The sequence below is a fragment of the Pongo abelii genome, chromosome 19 (assembly GCF_028885655.2).
Source record: "Pongo abelii isolate AG06213 chromosome 19, NHGRI_mPonAbe1-v2.0_pri, whole genome shotgun sequence".
NCBI lineage: Eukaryota > Metazoa > Chordata > Mammalia > Primates > Hominidae > Pongo > Pongo abelii.
This window is the reverse complement of record NC_072004.2, coordinates 19,041,323-19,059,292: the sequence shown is the minus strand read 5'-3', so window position 1 is coordinate 19,059,292 and position 17,970 is coordinate 19,041,323. Positions and strand designations below refer to the sequence as shown.

General features: G+C 50.3%; 2 protein-coding genes across 2 annotated transcripts in view; both read right to left on the bottom strand.

Annotated features, from left to right (window-relative positions):
* Positions 1-7,282: 7,282 nt before the first annotated feature.
* Positions 7,283-12,671, bottom strand: PLD6 (phospholipase D family member 6). Its single transcript, XM_002827097.6, has 2 exons — positions 12,153-12,671; positions 7,283-9,387 (listed from the first exon to the last, which is right to left on the bottom strand). The coding sequence occupies exons 1-2, from the start codon at positions 12,577-12,579 to the stop codon at positions 9,140-9,142; spliced, it is 675 nt and encodes a 224-aa protein (XP_002827143.4). The 5' UTR covers positions 12,580-12,671; the 3' UTR covers positions 7,283-9,139.
* A 523-nt stretch (positions 12,672-13,194) lies between these two features.
* The window catches only part of FLCN (folliculin), a 30,092-nt gene continuing 25,316 nt past the window's right edge, over positions 13,195-17,970 (bottom strand). Inside the window, exon 15 of the mRNA XM_054535501.2 lies at positions 13,195-13,241. Coding sequence (XP_054391476.1) covers positions 13,220-13,241 — 22 coding nt within the window. The 3' untranslated portion in view covers positions 13,195-13,219. The remainder of the gene's footprint in view (positions 13,242-17,970) is intronic.

Below are 17,970 nucleotides of genomic sequence, written 5' to 3'. Positions count from 1 at the left end.
GTTGGGCGCAGTGGCTCATGCCTGTAATCCCAGCACTTTGGGAGGCTGAGGCAGGTGGATGACTTGAAGTCAGAAGTTCAAGACCAGCCTGGCCAACATGGGGAAACCCTGTCTCTACTAAAAATACAAAAATTAGCCAGGCATGGTGGTGTGCACCTACCTGTAATCCCAGCTACTCAGGAGGCTGAGGCACAAGAATTGCTTGAACCCAGGAGGCGGAGGTTACTGTGAGCCTAGATCGTGCCACTGCACTCCAACCTGGGCAACAGAGCAAGACCCTGTCTCAAAAAAGAAAAACTGGGTTTTTTAAACAATATATTCACAACCTTTAGAATGAAATGGGTGAAATTTGTGGGAATCTAAACTTTTATCCAGATAACATTGAAAAAAAGTTGATTCTACCAATAAATAAATTTAAGAGGCCAGGCGTGGTGGCTTATGCCTGTAATCCCACCACTTTGGAAGGCCAAGGCAGGCGGATCACTTGAGGTCAGGAGTTCGAGACCAGCCTGACCAACATGGTGAAAACCCATCTCTACTAAAAATTCAAAAATTAGCTGGGCGTGGCAGTACACACTTGTAATCCCAGCTACTGGGGAGGCTGAGGTGAGAGAATCACTTGAGCATGGGGGGCGGAGGTCGCAGTGACTGAGATCGCGCCACTGCATTCTAGCCTGGACTACAGAGTGAGACTCTGTCTCAAAAAAACAAAACAAAAAGTCAAGAAATTTATAAAACATAGCCAAAAAAAGTTAAGTACAGACATAAAAAGATACACATTTTCAGTCTGCTATTCCAGTTGTTTAATTTTTTTTTTTTTTTTTTTTGAGATGGAGTCTCACTGTGTCGCCCAGGCAGGAGTGCAGTGGCACGATCTCAGGTCACTGCAAGCTCTGCCTCCCAGGTTCATGCCATTCTCCCGCCTCAGCCTCCCGAGTAGCTGGAACTACAGGCACCCGCTACCACACCCGGCTAATTTTTTGTACTTTAGTAGAGAGGGGTTTCACCGTGTTAGCCAGGATGGTCTCAATCTCCTGACCTCGTGATCTGCCCACTTTGGCCTCCCGAAGTGCTGGGATTACAGGCGTGAGCCACCATGCCCGGACATTTAATGATTTTTCAATAATTTTTTTGCCCATTAAAAAAATTATTATAGTCAGATGGTGTCCTGTGGTTTCTGTTTGGTTGTTGTTTTGTTTTGTTTTTTGTTTGTTTGTTTGAGAGAGAGACTCTTGCTCTATCGCCCAGGCTGGAGTGCAGTGGCAGGATCTCAGCTCACTGCAGCCTCCGCCACCACCCACCACCCGGGTTCAAGTGATCCTCCCACCTCAGCCTCCTGAGTGGCTGTGGCTGCAGGAGCACACTACCATACCCGGCTAATTTTTTTGTATTTTTAGTAGAGATGGGGTTTCATCATGTTGGTCAAGCTGGTCTCCTCAAACTCCTGATTTCAAGTGATCCACCTGCCTCACCCTCCCAAAGTGCTGAGATTACATGCATGCACCACCGCTCCCAGCCTCCTATGGTTTTAACATACGCTATTTTTGTAAAGCTATGTAAATGCAATTTTTAAAATCAGTTGGCATTTGAAAATGCAACACTGTTTCATGACAGCCTGGCGACAGAGCGAGAATCTGTCTCAAAAAAAAGAAAGAAAAAAAAAAAGGCCAGGCACAGTGGCTCATGCCTGTAACCTTAGCACTTTGGGAGGCTGAGGCAGGCAGATCACAAGGTCAGGAGTTCGAGACCAGCCTGGCCAATATGGTGAAACCCTGTCTCTACTAAAAATACAAAAATCAGCCAGGTGTGGCGGCACATGCCTGTAGTCCCAGCTACTTGGGAGGCTGAGGCACAAGAATCGCTTAAACCCAGTAGGCAGAGGTTCCAGTGAACCAAGATTGCATCAGTGCACTCCAGCCTGGACTATAGAGCTAGACTCTGTCTCAAACAAACAAACAAAAAAACAGTGTGGTCTTGGCATAAGGATAGACATTGATAAATCAGTGAAACAGAATTGAGAGTTCAGAAAAAGGGTTCTTAACGTTTACGGTCAATTGATTCTCAACAATAATGCCCAGACCATTCAGTGAGGAAACAATAACCTTTTCAACAAATGGTACTGGGACAACTAGATATCCACATGCAAAAGAAAATGAAGTTGGGCCTCCTACCTTGCACCATACACAAAAATTAACTCAAAACGGATCACAGACCTAAGTATGAGTGATAGGAATATAATATACAAGAATGGCCGGGTGCAGTGGCTTACGCGTGTAATCCCAGCATTTTGGGAGGCCGAGGCAGGCAGATTACTTGAGGTCAGGAGTTCGAAACCAAGCCTGGCCAACATAGCAAAACCCCGTCTGTACTAAAAATACAAAAATTAGCTGGGCGTGATGGTGGGCGCCTGTAGTCCCAGCAACTTGGGAGGCTGAGGCAGGAGAATCATTTGAACCTGGAAGGTGGAGGTTGCAGTGAGTTGAGATTGCACCACTGCACTCCAGCCTGGGCAACAGAGTGAGACTGTCTCAAAAAAAAAAATTATATATATGACAGAAAAAAACATAGGAGCAAATCTTTGTGACCTTAGGTTGGGCAATGGTTTCTTAGCTATGACACCAAAGCACAAGCAACAACTGTAAAAATATTAATAGATTATGCCAAAATCAAAAGCTTACATGCTACAAACAATTCCATCAAGACCTATTACCCAAAGAAGGGAAACATTTGCAAATCACTTTTTTTTTTCTTTGAGATAGGGTCTTGCTCTGTTGCCCAGGCTGGAGTGCAGCCTCAATTTCCCAGGCTCAAGTGATCCTCCCACCTCAGCCTCCTGAGTAGCTCAGACTACAGAAGTGTGTCACTATGCCCAGCTAATCTTATTTTTATTTTTTATTTTTGGTAGAGACAAGATCTTGCTATGTTGTCCAAGCTAGTCTCGAACTCCTGAGGTCAAGCAATCCTCCCGCCTCGACCTCCTAAAGTGTTGGGATTACAGGCGTTGGCCACTGTCCCCAGCTTGCAAATTATGTGTCTGTTAAGGGATTCTTGTATCCAGAACATATACAAAGAACTCTTAAAACTCCACAATAAAAAGACAACCCAAAAAAATGGGCAAAGGATTTGAATAGACATTTCTTCAAAGATGACATACAAATGGCCAATAAGCTCATGAAAAGACATTCATCATCTTTAGTCATTAGAAATGCAAGTCAAAACCACAATGAGACACCACACCCACTAGAAGGGCTATGATCAGAAAGTTAGATCATGCTATATGTTGGCGAGGATGTGGAGGAAAAGGAACCCTCATTCACTGCTGGTGGGAATATAAAATGATACTTCCATTTTGGAAAAAGTCTAGCAGTTTCTCAAATGGTTAAATAGTGTTATATGACCCAATAATTTCACTCCTAGGTGTATACTAAAGAAATGAAAACATGTCTGTGCAAACACTTGTACACAAATGTTTATAGCAGCATTATTCATAACAGCCAAAAGGTAGAAATAACCCAAATTCCCACCAACGAATGAATGGGCAAACAAAATGTGTTTTCCATACAATGGAATGTTATTCAGCCAAACTAACAAATGAGGTGCTGAAACATGCTGCAGCACAGATTCCCTTGAAGCATGACGCGAGGTGAAGAAGGCAGAGACAAAAGGCTGCAGAGAGGATTCCATTTCTATGAAATGCCCAGAGTAGGCAAATCTATGAGACAAAGTAGACTAGTGATTGCCAGGAGCTGGAGGGCAGTAGGGAATGGGGAGTGACTGCTACTGGAACAGTGTTTCTTTTTGGGGTGATGGTTACACAACTTTGTTAATATACTAAAACCCACTACTGAATCTCATGCTTTTAACGTGCGGATTTTATGGTATGTCAATCTTGATCAAGTGTGTTTTTAAAAACTGGGTTGGACCCTGGCAGCTCCCATCGGTGCTTATCGCAGCCAGCAGCCCGGGGCCTTTAGTGACGCCTTTCTTTAGCATCTGCAGACAGCGAAAAGCAGAGCTGCAGGTTGAAGGCTCAGAGTAATGGACAGAGCCCTAAAATGAGTAAGAATAGGTGCAGGCAGGGCCTGAGTGGTCACTAGAAAAGAGAAAGCGGAGTTGGTGCCATCACATACATCCACCTCATGCCTTATTCTGAAATTTGAGTGTGAGAATACATGTTGACACATAAGCCAGCTATGATTTTAAAGGCGTCGGCTGTGGTCTTGAAAAGAGTCATGGGGAAACCCATCACCTTAAGTTTTTTTGTTTTTTTTTTTTTAGATGAAGTCACGCTCTGTCGCCCAGGCTGGAGTGTAGTGGCGCCATCTCGGCTCACTGCAAGCTCCGCCTCCTGGGTTCACAGCATTCTCCTGCCTCAGCCTCCCGAGTAGCTGGGACTACAGGTGTCCGCCACCACGCCCGGCTAATTTTTTGTATTTTTAGTAGAGATGGGGTTTCACCATGTTGGCCAGGATGGTCTTGATCTCCTGACCTCGTGATCTGCCCGCCTCGGCCTCCCAAAGTGCTGGGATTACAGGCGTGAGCCACCACGCCCGGCCACCTTAAGATTTTGAGTGTAAGGATCTTCATGATGAAATTTCGGAAAATGGTCCATTCTTAGCTTCAATTTCTGAGGCTGGAGAAGGATCCTCTAGTAGCCACACTGTAGCAGCTGCCCTGAGTCAGCACCTCCACTTGGACCCAAAGTAGGATGTCTCTCATGCATGTCACTCCCAGCGACACCAGATGGGCTCTGCCCAGGGCTGCCTCTGCTGCTCATTGTTAATGCCTCTAAAGTCATCTCCATGGTTCTTTGGGCTTCATCTTTAAAGCATTCAAGTGACTGAGACTATCCCAGAAAACTTTGCAGCTAGTGAAACTAGAGTACAACTAAGAACATTTTCAGACCTCCAGTGTGGATGACCTGGGCATAATCTCACAGACTGATGGGACTGCAAGGACTGTAAACTGAAATTGACATGAATATACTCTGTTGGATCAGACTGAAAAAAAAAAATTGGGCCGGGCACAGTGGCTCACACTGGTAATCCCAGCACTCTGGGAGGCCGAGGAGGGCAGATTATGAGGTTAGGAGTTCGAGACCAGCCTGGCCAACATAGTGAAACCCCATCTCTACTAAAAATACAAAAATTAGCCAGGCGTAGTGGTGGACACCTGTAATCCCAGCTACTCAGGAGGCTGAGGCAGGAGAATCACTTGAACCCGAGAGGCGGAGGTTGCCGTGAGCTGAGATCGCGCCATTGCACTCCAGCCTGGGCGACAGAGAGAGACTCTGCCTCAAAAACAAAATTGTGGGTTGCTTTAAAAACCTATAGAACTGGCTGGGCGCGGTGGCTCATGCCTGTAATCCCAGCACTTTGGGAGGCCGAGGCAGGCGGATCACCTGAGGTCGGGAGTTCGAGACAAGTCTGGCCAACGTGGCGAAACCCCGTCTCTACTAAAAATACACACACACACACACAAAATTAGCTGGACTTGGTGGTGGCACATGCCTGTAATCCCAGCTACTCAGGAGGCTGAGGCAGGAGAATCGCTTGAACCCGAGAGGCGGAGGTTGCTGTGAGCCCAGATTGCACCATTACACTCCAGCCTGGGGGACAAGAGCGAAAACTCCATCTCAAAAGGAAACAAAAACCCTATAGAACCAACATAGTGCTTTAAAATATGGCATCGTTGCACTGGTTCATTCCAACAACCTAGGAATATTCAACAGTGTGGGCAGACTGTTAAGGGCATATGGTACTATCAGAACTTTTTGTTTTGAGACAGAGTCAAGCTCTGTCACCCAGGCTGGAGTGCAGTGGCGTGAGCTTGGCTCACTGCAGCCCCCACCTCCCGGGTTCAAGCAATTCTCCTTTCTCAGACTCCCGAGTAGCTGGGACTACAGGTACACACCACCACGCCCAGCTAATTTTTGTATTTTTAGTAGAGACAGAGTTTTGCCATGTTGCCCAGACCGATCTTTTTTTTTTTTTTTTTTGTTTTTGAGACGGAGTCTTGCTCTGTGTCTCCCAGCCTGGAGTGCAGTGGCGTGATCTCGGCTCACTGCAAGCTGGGCCTCCCGGGTTCACGCCATTCTCCTGCCTCAGCCTCCCGAGCAGCTGGGACTACAGGCGCCCGCCACCACGCCCGGCTAATTTTTTTTATTTTTAGTAGAGATGGGGTTTCACCATTCTCAAGCTGTATCACTGCCCACATAGTTAACATTGAACCCAAACCACTAAGCTGATGAGAGCCCATCCCAAGAGAAGAGGGCAATTAGAGGGGAATCTTCCTAGAGCCTCTTTTGTGACTGCTGAGCCTACTTGGCGAATTTATTACTTCTTTTAAAGTTTCTCTCTGGGAGGAGCCGAGACAATCTTGTAGGCAAAAAGAGGCTTCAGGTGACACACACACTACACAACCCCCTCCCCAGCCCTCATCTTCAGCGAACCCCTGCCTTCTAGCATCACTTACCTCAGGTGTTGGAGCAGAGGCCGGCCTGCAGTTCTAGGGTTTCCTGGGCATGCCTGCCTATTACTGGCACAGCAATCTTTGTGTGTGGGCCAAGGATCTTCTATACTTCTATACTTTTAATAACGGTCTTCCAAGATCGGGTGTCTGATGAGCAGGCACACCCAGCACAGTTTCAACAAGCAATTTATCCCCTAGTGTGCAGGCTCCTCCTTCCTTACAGGCTGAGTACTATGGGGTCACAGTCTTCCCAGACATTGCTTATTGGTTGTTAGGCGGGGGCTTTAGGTTTTTTGTTTTTTTTTTTTAGGGTTGTCTTGTTGCATTTTGTTACAACCCACAGTGCATTGCAATCTTAGTCTGCTTAGGGGCTCTTCAAGTATTTGACTTATGACCTAAGTAGCTAGGCCGGCTGGTAGGAACAGACAAAGCGAGCTATTTTGCAGGCCAGTAAACTTTCATGTTAAACTTTTTTGGTTCGGTTGAGGGCAACTAAGGAAGGGAGAAGGGGGCGGAGGGGGAAGCCAACAAGGCATCGGCTAGCCTGAGGGGCCTAGTACATCCCGTTTCTTCCGTAGTTTGCTGACCGAAGCCGATTCAAGGCACTTAGTCTTAAAAATGGACCACTGTATACCTTATTTCCTTCACCCAAATAACAGCTTAAAGTTTTACTTCTCTTTGAGTCTCCTGTTCTTTGACCAACAGTTTCTAAATAGCTGTATACTGCCCCCCAAAAGTTATATTTAACAAAGAGTAGCCCCTATTTGAATGATTTAGCAGCAAGCTAAGGCAAAGACACGCAGCGCTCACATTCCAGAATAAGAACATGTTTATTCAGATGTGCCAGAAGTCCAGGGTCATGCAGCTTCGCATTTAGTAGATGCTTTACAAGCTCTCCCATTTTCCTTTCAGAACATACACTGTGGGAATTCACAAACTAAAACAATTTCTGGTGACTTCCAATCTGTATATTATACTTTACAGCTTCAATTGAATTTTCTTAAAAGTTAACTTCCAAGCTGGCTTGCCTAACACTGTGAGTCAAAAGTAACCCTAAAAAGGAAAAACACACAGCACTGAAGGGTCTCTGGGTGGTAATGCCAGCGTGGGTTGGGGAGGTGAAACTAAGCATATGGCTAGCAGACCTCAGGACGGGCCCTGGGGCTCATCATACAGAAATATGACAAGATGGTGAAGTCACAACTTCAGACGTCATTGGAGCTACCTGTATATGACATACACATTATAAACGAATAACCTGGAACATTTCACAATGTATGACACCCGTTCTACCTGGGAATGCAAACCCTGAGCTGCAAATAAGAACACAGACGTGGGAGACACCACGGCCTGAAGCTGCTCTCCTCTTCCCACCTCTGCTCTCCTCCAGTCCCGTGATGGGTTACGCTGAGCCAGCAATGTGCACGCACTAATTCCACAGGTGTTAAAGGTAAGGTCACTTCTAAACACACAACAAAATTACCTTAAACATTAGGACGTTAAAAGTTAAAAGCCCGGCCGGGCATGGCGGCTCACACCTGCAATCCCGCCTTTGGGAGGTGGAAGTGGGTGGATCACTTGAGGTCAGGAGTTTGAGACCAGCCTAACCACCATGGTGAAACCCTGTCTCTACTAAAAATACCAAAAAAAAAAAAAAAAAAAAAAAAATTAGCCAGGTGTTGTGGCAAGCACCTGTAATCCCAGCTACTCGGGACGCTGAGGCAGCAGAATCGCTTGAACCCAGGAGGCAGAGAACGCAGTGAGCCGAGGTTGCGCCACTGCACTCCAGCCTGGGCCACAGAGTGAGACTCCATCTCAAAAAAAAAAAAAAGTTAAAAGCCCAACATGGAAATAGAAACAGCTGCTGGCCATCAGTCCTGACAGACCACAGCACTTACTACCCAAGGACAGGCTGCTGCAGAGCTTGGCACTGGCGTGCATACTGGTTTTAAAGACCAATTATGCAAGGAAGCAAGGGAACAGCCAGCCTTTGGTGGCAATGACGCTCATGGGGTTGCCCCGAAGGCTGCTTTTGTCACCCGCACCGCACACTCACATCTTCCCTTCCTCCTGACTTCCATTTCCTTTCCCTACTCTGAGGACCGAGCCCTGACAGGGGCAGACTGTGAGGGACAAAGAGACTGTCAGCCCCAACCAACCCCAGTCGTGCCACATGGAGAGAGGGACGAACTCTCAGGGAGATGCTGACAGGGCCCACGTCAGCCAAAGCAGAAGGGACTTTTCTAGAATCAGGGAAGGGAATGGGATCGACCTGGAAGAGGCACTGTGCCTTTTCTGTGCTGTGGCGGAAGCTTCGATTCCAAACCAAGATACGGACTACACTCCTGAAAGCACCCCGTGGCAGGTTGTCACTGAAGTTATTTTGGCAAAGGAGCAAAAAAAAGGTCTGGCCCGAAATAACTGACCTGAAGTAACAGAAATTTCCCTTTCCTAACCTTCTTTAGTTCAATTTAGTATTCTAATAGACGAGACTTTGGTTTAACGATTTTTTTCTAGTGCTGAGGTCTCCCTCCCTCAGAACGCACAGCAGCCCGCAGGGAGGGCTCAGCCCCATTCTTGGTTAGGTTTGGTTTTGGCTGGAGGTGCTGCAAGTTCTGTGCCATGAAAGCAATCTCCCTCCAAATCTGGAGACAGGTGGGGCACAGCTTCAGTGACTTTTCCTTTTTTGTGGGAAAAAGGTATACTTTGTAGGGTTAAACTCTTCCCAGATGCGCTCAAATTCTTCCAGAAAAACCCGCACGTACTCGTCATCCTCCATGATGAGAACGTTCTCCCTGTTGTTCTGGATGGCTTGCGTGGTCCAGTTGAGCGAGCCAGTGATGAGCACCCTCTTGTCCACGATGGCAAACTTGTGATGCATGTAGCCCAGGTCTTGATCGTGCCGGACCTGGATCCCTGCAGAAAGGACAAGGTGATTTCATTTCATGCAGGAGTCCCACCTCCAGTGTGGACTGTTCCTGGGGGTTACAGGCTTTACTATATGTTTCCAGTTTGGTGGGCCAGGAAAGCCCGCCATGCTTTCACAGAGTGGTGGTGGCTAAGCTCCCAGGAGGGACACTGAGAACCACAGAGGGGACATCACACATGGGGCCAGAGCATCACACACAGGCTACGGGGGACTGGGCAGGCCGTGGTCTGGGTGAGACCACACCTCCGAGTCTATGCCAGCCAGTATGTCCCTTCGGGGTTACTGGTTGCTGCCAAGGCTGTCACTAACCCAGTCAGAGGTGACCAGGGCAAAGACAGTGTGTGAGCCTTCAGGTTCTGACTCTTCCACAGCTAAGGCTGAGAGCCGTGCCCACTCTGCCCAGAGAGGCCCTGGCATCTGGGAGCAGAGCCCAATTTGCTGGCACAACCTCGGCCACCAAGGCAGGAAGGGCCTTGACAACGCACAAATGAATTCTCCTCTTCCGCACCCCCCTGCTTCCTTCACGGAAGAACCAGGCATCCCGGCCTCTGCTCTTCCCAGCTTTCAAACTCCTCTTGGGAAGGGCCTGTGTCTGTCTCCTCTGGAATAACACTGCCTCACTCACGACCTGCTCAAGGAATGAGGCCGTCAGAAATGGGGTTTAAAAGAAGTTTTAAACAGGCTGCCATGGAACACAGTCACCAGACTTTCCGAATCAAAATACAGGACATCCAAGTTAAATGGAATTTCAGATAGAGAGTAATCTTTGAAGGGAAGTGTGTCCCATGGAGTACTGGGAACATACCCTAAAAATCACTCCCTGTGCATGGAACTCATATTTAATTGTGCCCCCTGAATTGGGCCTGGCAGGATGAAGACGCGATGGCTCCCTTACCTCGGGGAGCCAGCCCGTCTTCTCACACTGTGGCCACACTTCCAGCACGTCCTGTCGGCACAGCCCTCCAAACACATTCCTCCACACGGTGGGCAGTCTAAAACCCCACCATTGCCGACACCGCCTGCCTCCGCTGGGATCCACTGCCCACCTCCCCGTCCCCTCCCCGAGGCCCGCCACCTCTGGCCACAGAGGACTCCCTGCCGTTCCTCACAAGGAAGTCAGTCTGTGACCCAGGGCGTCTGTGCTGCTGCCCCTTCCAGCCGCATGCCTCTCCCTCCGGACAGTCCACTCGTGTCAGCAAGCTCCCTGCCCTGAGTGTCCCTGCCCCTGGGCAGCTGACCTGGCCCACGCCACTTCCTCCCACACCACTGCCTCCCTACCCTGCTTTATGAAGTTGTCTTGGCCCTTCTTAGTGCCCTAAATGAAATATTTGTGACTTAGTCGGCATCTCCGTGGGAACCTGGCCTTGTGCCCTAGGATGTTCCAGCTCCTCACAAATACTGGCACAGAGGGGACATTCCTTGAACAGATGAATGCCACTGGACAGCCCCGAACTCAGCAAGGACGCTGGGAGGCCACCCCAGAGGGGATCCGATGGGACCTTGGTCTAGGGGCCCTTGAAGGGTCTTCACCAACCTCAGCTTCTACGACTCTAAAAGTGACTCAAACAGAACTGTATTGTGCACGCCTGGAGGTCCCCAAACCTCCCGTTAAAATGATCAACACACGGGAGGACAGCTCTTGTGGCTGCCCCAAAGAGGAGGAGACAACCTCAATAGGAAAACCACGTGCCCCATTCTGCTCCCACATGGCGTGCAACATGCCCCACACCAGCCAGAGCAGGGAGGGACCCCGGCTGACTCTGGAGAGGCTGCTCTGAGGCCCAAGTCAACAAGAGGCTACGGCTGTGCAGAAGGAACAGCGCGGCGGTGACCACTGCCCAGCCTGGACGATTCCCAGGGCTCCACACGTCTCTCGGTCACTGCGACCACCAGAATTATCAGATCCAACGGTTGCACGTGCAGGCGTGACTTTCTGGGTGCCTGAGTGACGGAGACAGAGAGAAGCCCAAGAGTCTGTGGGTGCAAATACACAAAAGGCAAGAGCAGGCTGGGCCGCCGAACTGGGCTAGGATGGACTGAGAATCTTCAGGTGGGACAAGGATCCCAATTATTCACATTTCCTGGTCCCTTCTGTCCCCACCCCATGAGAGACGCGCCCCCGCTAGAGAGATATGTGTTCCCCTCCTTTTGCAGCTGGGAAAACAACAGAACGTTCTGGCGCTGCTTTCTAGAACATATGTTTAGGTCTCCCAGAGCCCGGTGGCCTGAGATTCACTCGGCAGCAGGTGGCCGCCTCTCCCCAGAGCCCTTCAGTCTGGAAGTCCAAGCACAACCCTGGCGTCTAGCTCCCCGGCCAGCAGGATCCAGGTTACCAGAAGCTGTCCGGGGGTCTCCGGCAGCCTGTGGGAGGGCGGGACCCGGCTGCAGCAGTCATGAAAACTCCGCTGGCGGCGCCCGAGGAGTTGCTTGGGGAGCCTGCTCCGCCTAGAGGCGGTTAGAACCCGGCACACGCAGGCCCACCTGCTTCCAGCATGCCGGGACAGGTCACTTAGAGAACCGCCCCCATCGCGGAGGCACCGAGGGCGTGGCTCGCTTATGTCCGCGCAGCCGGCTAGACCTTCTGTGGGGGCTCTGCTTTCTCCGCGTTACACCACCCCGACCCCACAAAGCCACGAGGAAAGTAAATGAGGCCTCAGCCCGTTCCCAGACCCCCTCCCCTAAGTGTCCACTTTTGCCTAGGACCCCGCGTGGGTCAAGCCGGCCTTCTCCGCCTGGACCCCGCCGGGCCTACCTGCCTTGCGCAGCAGGCCGATTTGCGAGCCGTTGAGGGCCATGTAGTCGCAGTCGGTGACGACCCGCACTCGCACCCCACGCTGGTGCAGCAACTGCACGGCGCGGCCCAGCTGCGGGCTGGAGAAGGCGAACAGGCAGAGCTCCAGGCTGGCGCGGGCGGACAGCAGGGCACGCAGCAGGCGGCTTAGCGCGCTCTCGCCGTGGGGCAGGCCGCAAGGGCAGCCCTCGGGGAGCCCGACCAGCGCCGCGCCCGGGGCCCGCAGCAGGGCCTCGGTACAGGTCACCTGAGATGGGAAGAACAGCACCTCGCGCCGCGGCCGCCGCCGCCTGGACCGCAGCCAGCGCAGCACCCAGGGCAGCGCCTCCAGAGCCAGAGCCAGGCCCACAGCCGCCGCGGCCGCCACCTGCCAGCGCAACCGCCCCATACCGCCGCTGACCCGGGACCCCGGGCCACGCCGCGGCAGCCGAGTCTGCGCGCCCCCAGCCCCAGACAGCCAGGCCACGCCCCCGTCACGCGCCGCCAACGGCCACGTGCCAGGCCACGCCCAGCCCCCCATGGCCACACGCCAGGCCACGCCCCCGTGACGCCCCACCAACGGCCACGTGCAAGGTCACGCCCTCAGCCCCCGAGGGCCACGCGCTAGGCCGCGCCATGCCCCCCACAACTGTCACGCACCAAGCTGAACCCACCCCTCCCACCAGCCCGCCCCCAGCCCTCAACAGGTGACCACGCCTCCCTCCACGCGCCAGGCCACGCCCCCCGCCATAGGCCCCACCCCACCCCCAACGCCAGGCCGCGCCCCACATTTTCCTTCCAGCCAGGCGCCAGGCCACGCCCTCCAGGTTCCACCTCCCACCACGTGCCAAGCCGCGTCCCCAAGCCCGCGCCACCAGGCAGCACTTGCACACCCGCGGGCCACGGGCCCTAGCACACCCGTCACCTGCCCAGGCCAGAGACTGCTCTCCGCGCTAGAAGCCACAGCAACCCCGGCTTTCCTCGTATGGAGCACAGCAGAGCTGCTCGGGAAATGTGGGGTCATACCTTCAGTGTCTTCTTGGGAGCAGCTAGGCTGGGCTGGGGAATGACCTGGGAACACAGATAATCAGGGAATCAACACAGCTGGAGGCAGCATTGGAACCCAGCGTACTGCAGGCGGTGGCGGCCCAGAGCTAGGCCCCTAAAGGTTTTTTTCCCAGCCCAACGGTATCTCCGGCGTTGTTGGAAGGCCTGCCCTGCTTTAAGCATAAACAGAGGAAGAGACTAAGGCAGCCGAGGGCACTGGGCCGGGGGCACAGGGAAACGGGGCAATGTGGTGTTCTGGGCTGGATCCTGGAACAGAAAGAAGGCATTCACGGAAAAACTGGTGAGAGCCAAATAAAGTCTGGAGCTTAATCGCATTGTACTAATGTCAGTTTCTTAGCTTTGACAAATGTATGAAAGGAATGTAAAAGGTTAACAAAGGAAGCTGCGTGGGGGTAAATGGATCTCTCTGTTCTATCCTCGAAACTTTTCTGTAAATCAAATTATTCTAAATTAAAAGTTTATTAAAATATTAAACTTGCACCTTCCATATGATCCAGCTATCCCACTGCTAGGAGAAAGGACGGGATCCATTAACACAAGCACGTGTCCTGGCAGGCTTATGTGCCTAGAACAACCCAAACAGACGTCAGCAGGTAAATAGGTAAATAAGCTTTCGTATATCTATACAAGGGAATGCTATTTAGCAATAAAATAGAATGAAGTGGCCTGGCACGGTGGTTCATGCCTGTTATCCCAGAACTTTGGGAGGCTGAGGCAGGAGGATAGCTTGAGTTCAGGAATTTGAAACCAGCCTGGCCAACATGGTGAAACACTGTCTCTACCAAAAAATACAAAAATTAGCTGAGTGCACTGGCATGTGCCTGTAATCCCAGCTACTCAGGAGGCTGAGGTGGGAGAATCGCTTGAGCTCTGGAGACTAACGTTGCAGTGAGCCAAGATCATGCCATTGCACTCCAGCCTGGGTGACACAGCAAGACCCTGTCCCCCCTCCAAAAAAAAAAACAGTACTCACATGTGCTACGACGTGGATGAATTTCATCAATACTGAGTGGGAAAAGCCAGACAAAAAGAGTACATACTGTATGATTCCATCTACATAAAATTCTAGAAAACGCAAACTAGACTGAGGGAAAGCAGACCAGTGTAGCCTGGAGGCCAACAAAGCCACGAGGAAGTGGAGTGATGGATGTGTGTTTATCAGGTTGACTGTGGTGGTTTCACGGATATACACATATGTCAAATTGTATGGTGTAAATAAAAATGTATGTCAGTGATTACGTCAATAAAATTCTTTTTTTTTTTTTTTTTGAGACGGATCCTCGTTCTTTCACCCAGGCTGGTGTGCAGTGGTGTGATCTTGGCTCACTGCAACCTCTGCCTCCCGGGTTCAAGTGAGTCTCTGCCTCAGCCTCCCGAGCAGCTGGGATTACAGGCGCCCGCCACCACACCTGGCTAATTTTTGTATTTTTAGTAGAGACGGGGTTTCACCATCTTGGCCGTGCTGGTCTCGAACTCCTGACCTCATGATCCACCTGCCTCGGCCTTCCAAAGTGTTGGGTTGGGATTACAAGCGTGAGCCACCGCGCCCGGCCTTTTTTTTTTTTTTTTTTTTTTTTTTTTTTTTTTTTTTTTTGAGATGAAGTCTTGCTCTGTCGCCCAGGCTGGAGTGCAGTGGCATGATCTCGGCTCACTGCAACCTTCACCTCCTAGGTTCAAGCAGTTCTCCTGCCTCAGCCTCCCAAGTAGCTGGGACTACAAGTGCACACCACCACATCGGCTAAATTTTTTTTTGTATTTTTAGTAGAGACGGGGGTTTCATCGTGTTAGCCAGAATGGTCTCGATCTCCTGACCTCGTGATCCGCCTGCCTCGGCCTCCCAAAGTGCTGGAATTACAGGCGTGAGCCACCGCGCCTGGCGAATAAAATTCTTAACAAAGAAAAAGAACACTTGAGTTTAGTGCTGGCTCCCAGGCTTCCTAGCTGCATGGTCTAGGACAAATTGATTCATCTCTTCTGAGCTTCACTTTCCTCATCTAAAACGATAATGAGAGGAGGGACTTGGAGTTGTGGAAGTATAAAGGAGGACTCAAATCCCTCCAGAGAGGACTCAAATCCCTCCAGAGAGGGATAAACAAAAATAAAACTGGGGGAAAACAGTTTTCAAAAACAGCCACTTCAGGGCTGGAAATCTACCAAAGGCAGACAACAAAATGAGAAGCTTTATTTGACTTTTATTTATTTTTTGTCTTCCAGTTTCTATTTTTAATTTTGTGGGTATATAGTAGGTATATATATTTATCGGGTACATGAGATATTTTGGTACAGACATGCAATTTGTAATAATCACGTCAGGGTAAATGGGATATCCATCACCTTAAGCATTTATCCTTTTTTGTGTTACAACATTTAGTTATTTGTTTGTTTGTTTATTTATTTATTTGAGACGGAGTCTTGCTCTGTTGCCCAGGCTGGAGTGCAGTGGCGCGATCTCAGCTCACTGCAAGCTCTGCCTCCCGGGTTCATGCCATTCTCCTGCCTCAGCCTCCCAAGTAGCTGGGACTACAGGTGCCCGCCACCACACTCAGCTAATTTTTCGTATTTTTAGTAGAGATGGGGTTTCACCATGTTAGCCAGGATGGTCTCAATCTCCTGACCTCGTGATCCGCCCGCCTCGGCCTCCCAAAGCGCTGGGATTACAGGCATGAGCCACCGCACCCAGCCTAGTTTTTTTATTTATTTATTTTTCAGATGGAGTCTTGCTCTGTCAGCAGTGACGTGATCTTGGCTCACTGCAACCTCCGTCTCCCAGATTCAAGCGATTCTCCTGCCTCAGCCTCCTGACTAGCTGGGATTACAGGCACCCACCACCACGCCCGGCTAATTTTTGTATGTTTAGTGGAGACGGGGTTTCACCATGTTGGCCAGGCTGGTCTCGAACACCTCACCTCAGGTGATCCGCCCACCTTGGCCTCCCAAAGTGCTGGGATTACAGATGTGAGCCACAGCGCCTGGCTATAATAACCATTTTAATATATGTGTGTGTATGTAACTCATAACATCATGTCGTGTGCCTTAAATATACACAATTTATTTTTTAAAAGGTTATACAAAGTATATTATCAGATAAGGGGTTAATTTCCAAAATATATAAGAGCTCAAGTGATTCTCCTGCCTCAGCCTCCTGAGTAGCTGGGACTACAGGTGTACATCACCAGCCTGGCTAATTTTTTTTTTTTTTTTTTTTTTTTAAGTAGAGACGGGGTTTCACCATGTTGGCCAGGCTGATCTCAAACTCCTGGCCTCAGGCAATCCTCCTGCCTCGGCCTCCCAAAGTGCTGGGATTACAGGCGTGAGCCACCGCGCCTGGCCCTGAATGTAAGTATCTTGAATGTAAAATCAGGAAACCCTTGACTGCCTTCAAACACATGGGGAAGGTTCAAGATCTGAAACTTGCTTTCTATCTCTTCCACTTGGTGTGAAAAGCTACAAAATCAGGAACCCCTATTCCCTCACAAGGACAGCAGAGTCTGGCCTGGTCTTGGGCTGGCATAGGTTCAGCTCAGCCTCCTGCTCTTCTGCACTCATGACCAATGGGAAAAATCTTCAAGAACTGCATACCCGTGGGGAGAAAAAGCCCACAGCTGCCTAGAAACACCAGTCGGCGGCTGGGTGCGGTGGCTCACCCCTCTAATTCCAGCACTGTGGGAGGCCGAGGCAGGCGCAACACAAGGTCAGGAGTTTGAGACCAGTGTGGCCAACATGGTGAAACCCCGTCTCTACTAAAAATACAAAAATTAGCCGGGTGTGGTGGCATGTACCTGTAATCTCATTTACTCAGGAGGCTGAGGCAGGAGAATTGCTTGAACCAGGGAGTCGGAGCTTGCAGTGAGCCGAGATCACACCACCGCACTACAGCCTGGCAACGGAGCAAGACTCTGTCTCAAAAAACAAAAACAAAAACAAAATACCAGTCGGCATAGGGCCCTGCCTGCCCCCTCGCCAGCGAACTGTTAGACATGGGAAATCCAGGTCACACATGCCCCTGAAGTGAATGCAGAGCTTACACTGGGCTCCTACTTGCCAAGTGGATTCAGCCACTAAACTGGCAGACAACTGGCAAAAACTGAGCACAGAGCCACGTTCCCAGGAATGCCATGCACGAAACAGAGGAATCTGTACCCGAAGCCGGGGGGGACAGTGGGTGGTCATCTCTCCCTTGACCCACACTGGCCAGGGGGTCCCCTCCCACTTGAGGTAGATGACTAAACCGTGAACCCTGCTGTTTTAGGGATTGCCACGGTCACCCAGGGTGATTCCAGCCATCTTCCTCTCAGATGGACATGTCTTTAAATATCATCATCATTAAGGGATGAGCCATTTCCTAAAGCTGAACAAAATGAAAAGGACATGGGCATGGACACTCAACAGACGTCTTTGGGATAAATGAGTGTTTGCTTCTCTCCAACACCAACTCCAACGACTACCTTGGAGAAGATTGTCTATGATCATTATAGCAGCTTAACCGTGCGAATTGGCCACTCACTGGTATTTTGTTTTGTTTTATTTTTTGAGACGGAGTCTCACTCTGTTGCCAAGGCTGGAGTGCAGTGGTGTGATCTGGGCTCACTGCAACCTCTGCCTCCCGGGTTAAAGCGATTCTCCTGCCTCAGCTTCCTGAGTAGCTGGGACTACAGGCACCCACCACCACGCCTGGCTAATTTTTCTATTTTTAGTAGAGACAGGGTTTCACCATATTAGCCAGGATGGTCTC

Bases quoted from the DNA above. Each gene is read 5' to 3' on its own strand.
- PLD6 (XM_002827097.6), bottom strand. From the start codon at position 12,579: ATGGGGCGGTTGCGCTGGCAGGTGGCGGCCGCGGCGGCTGTGGGCCTG. The intron at 9,388-12,152 runs GTAGGCCCGGCG...TCCTTTCTGCAG, and splicing joins CGGCCTGCTGCGCAAGGCAG to GGATCCAGGTCCGGCACGAT.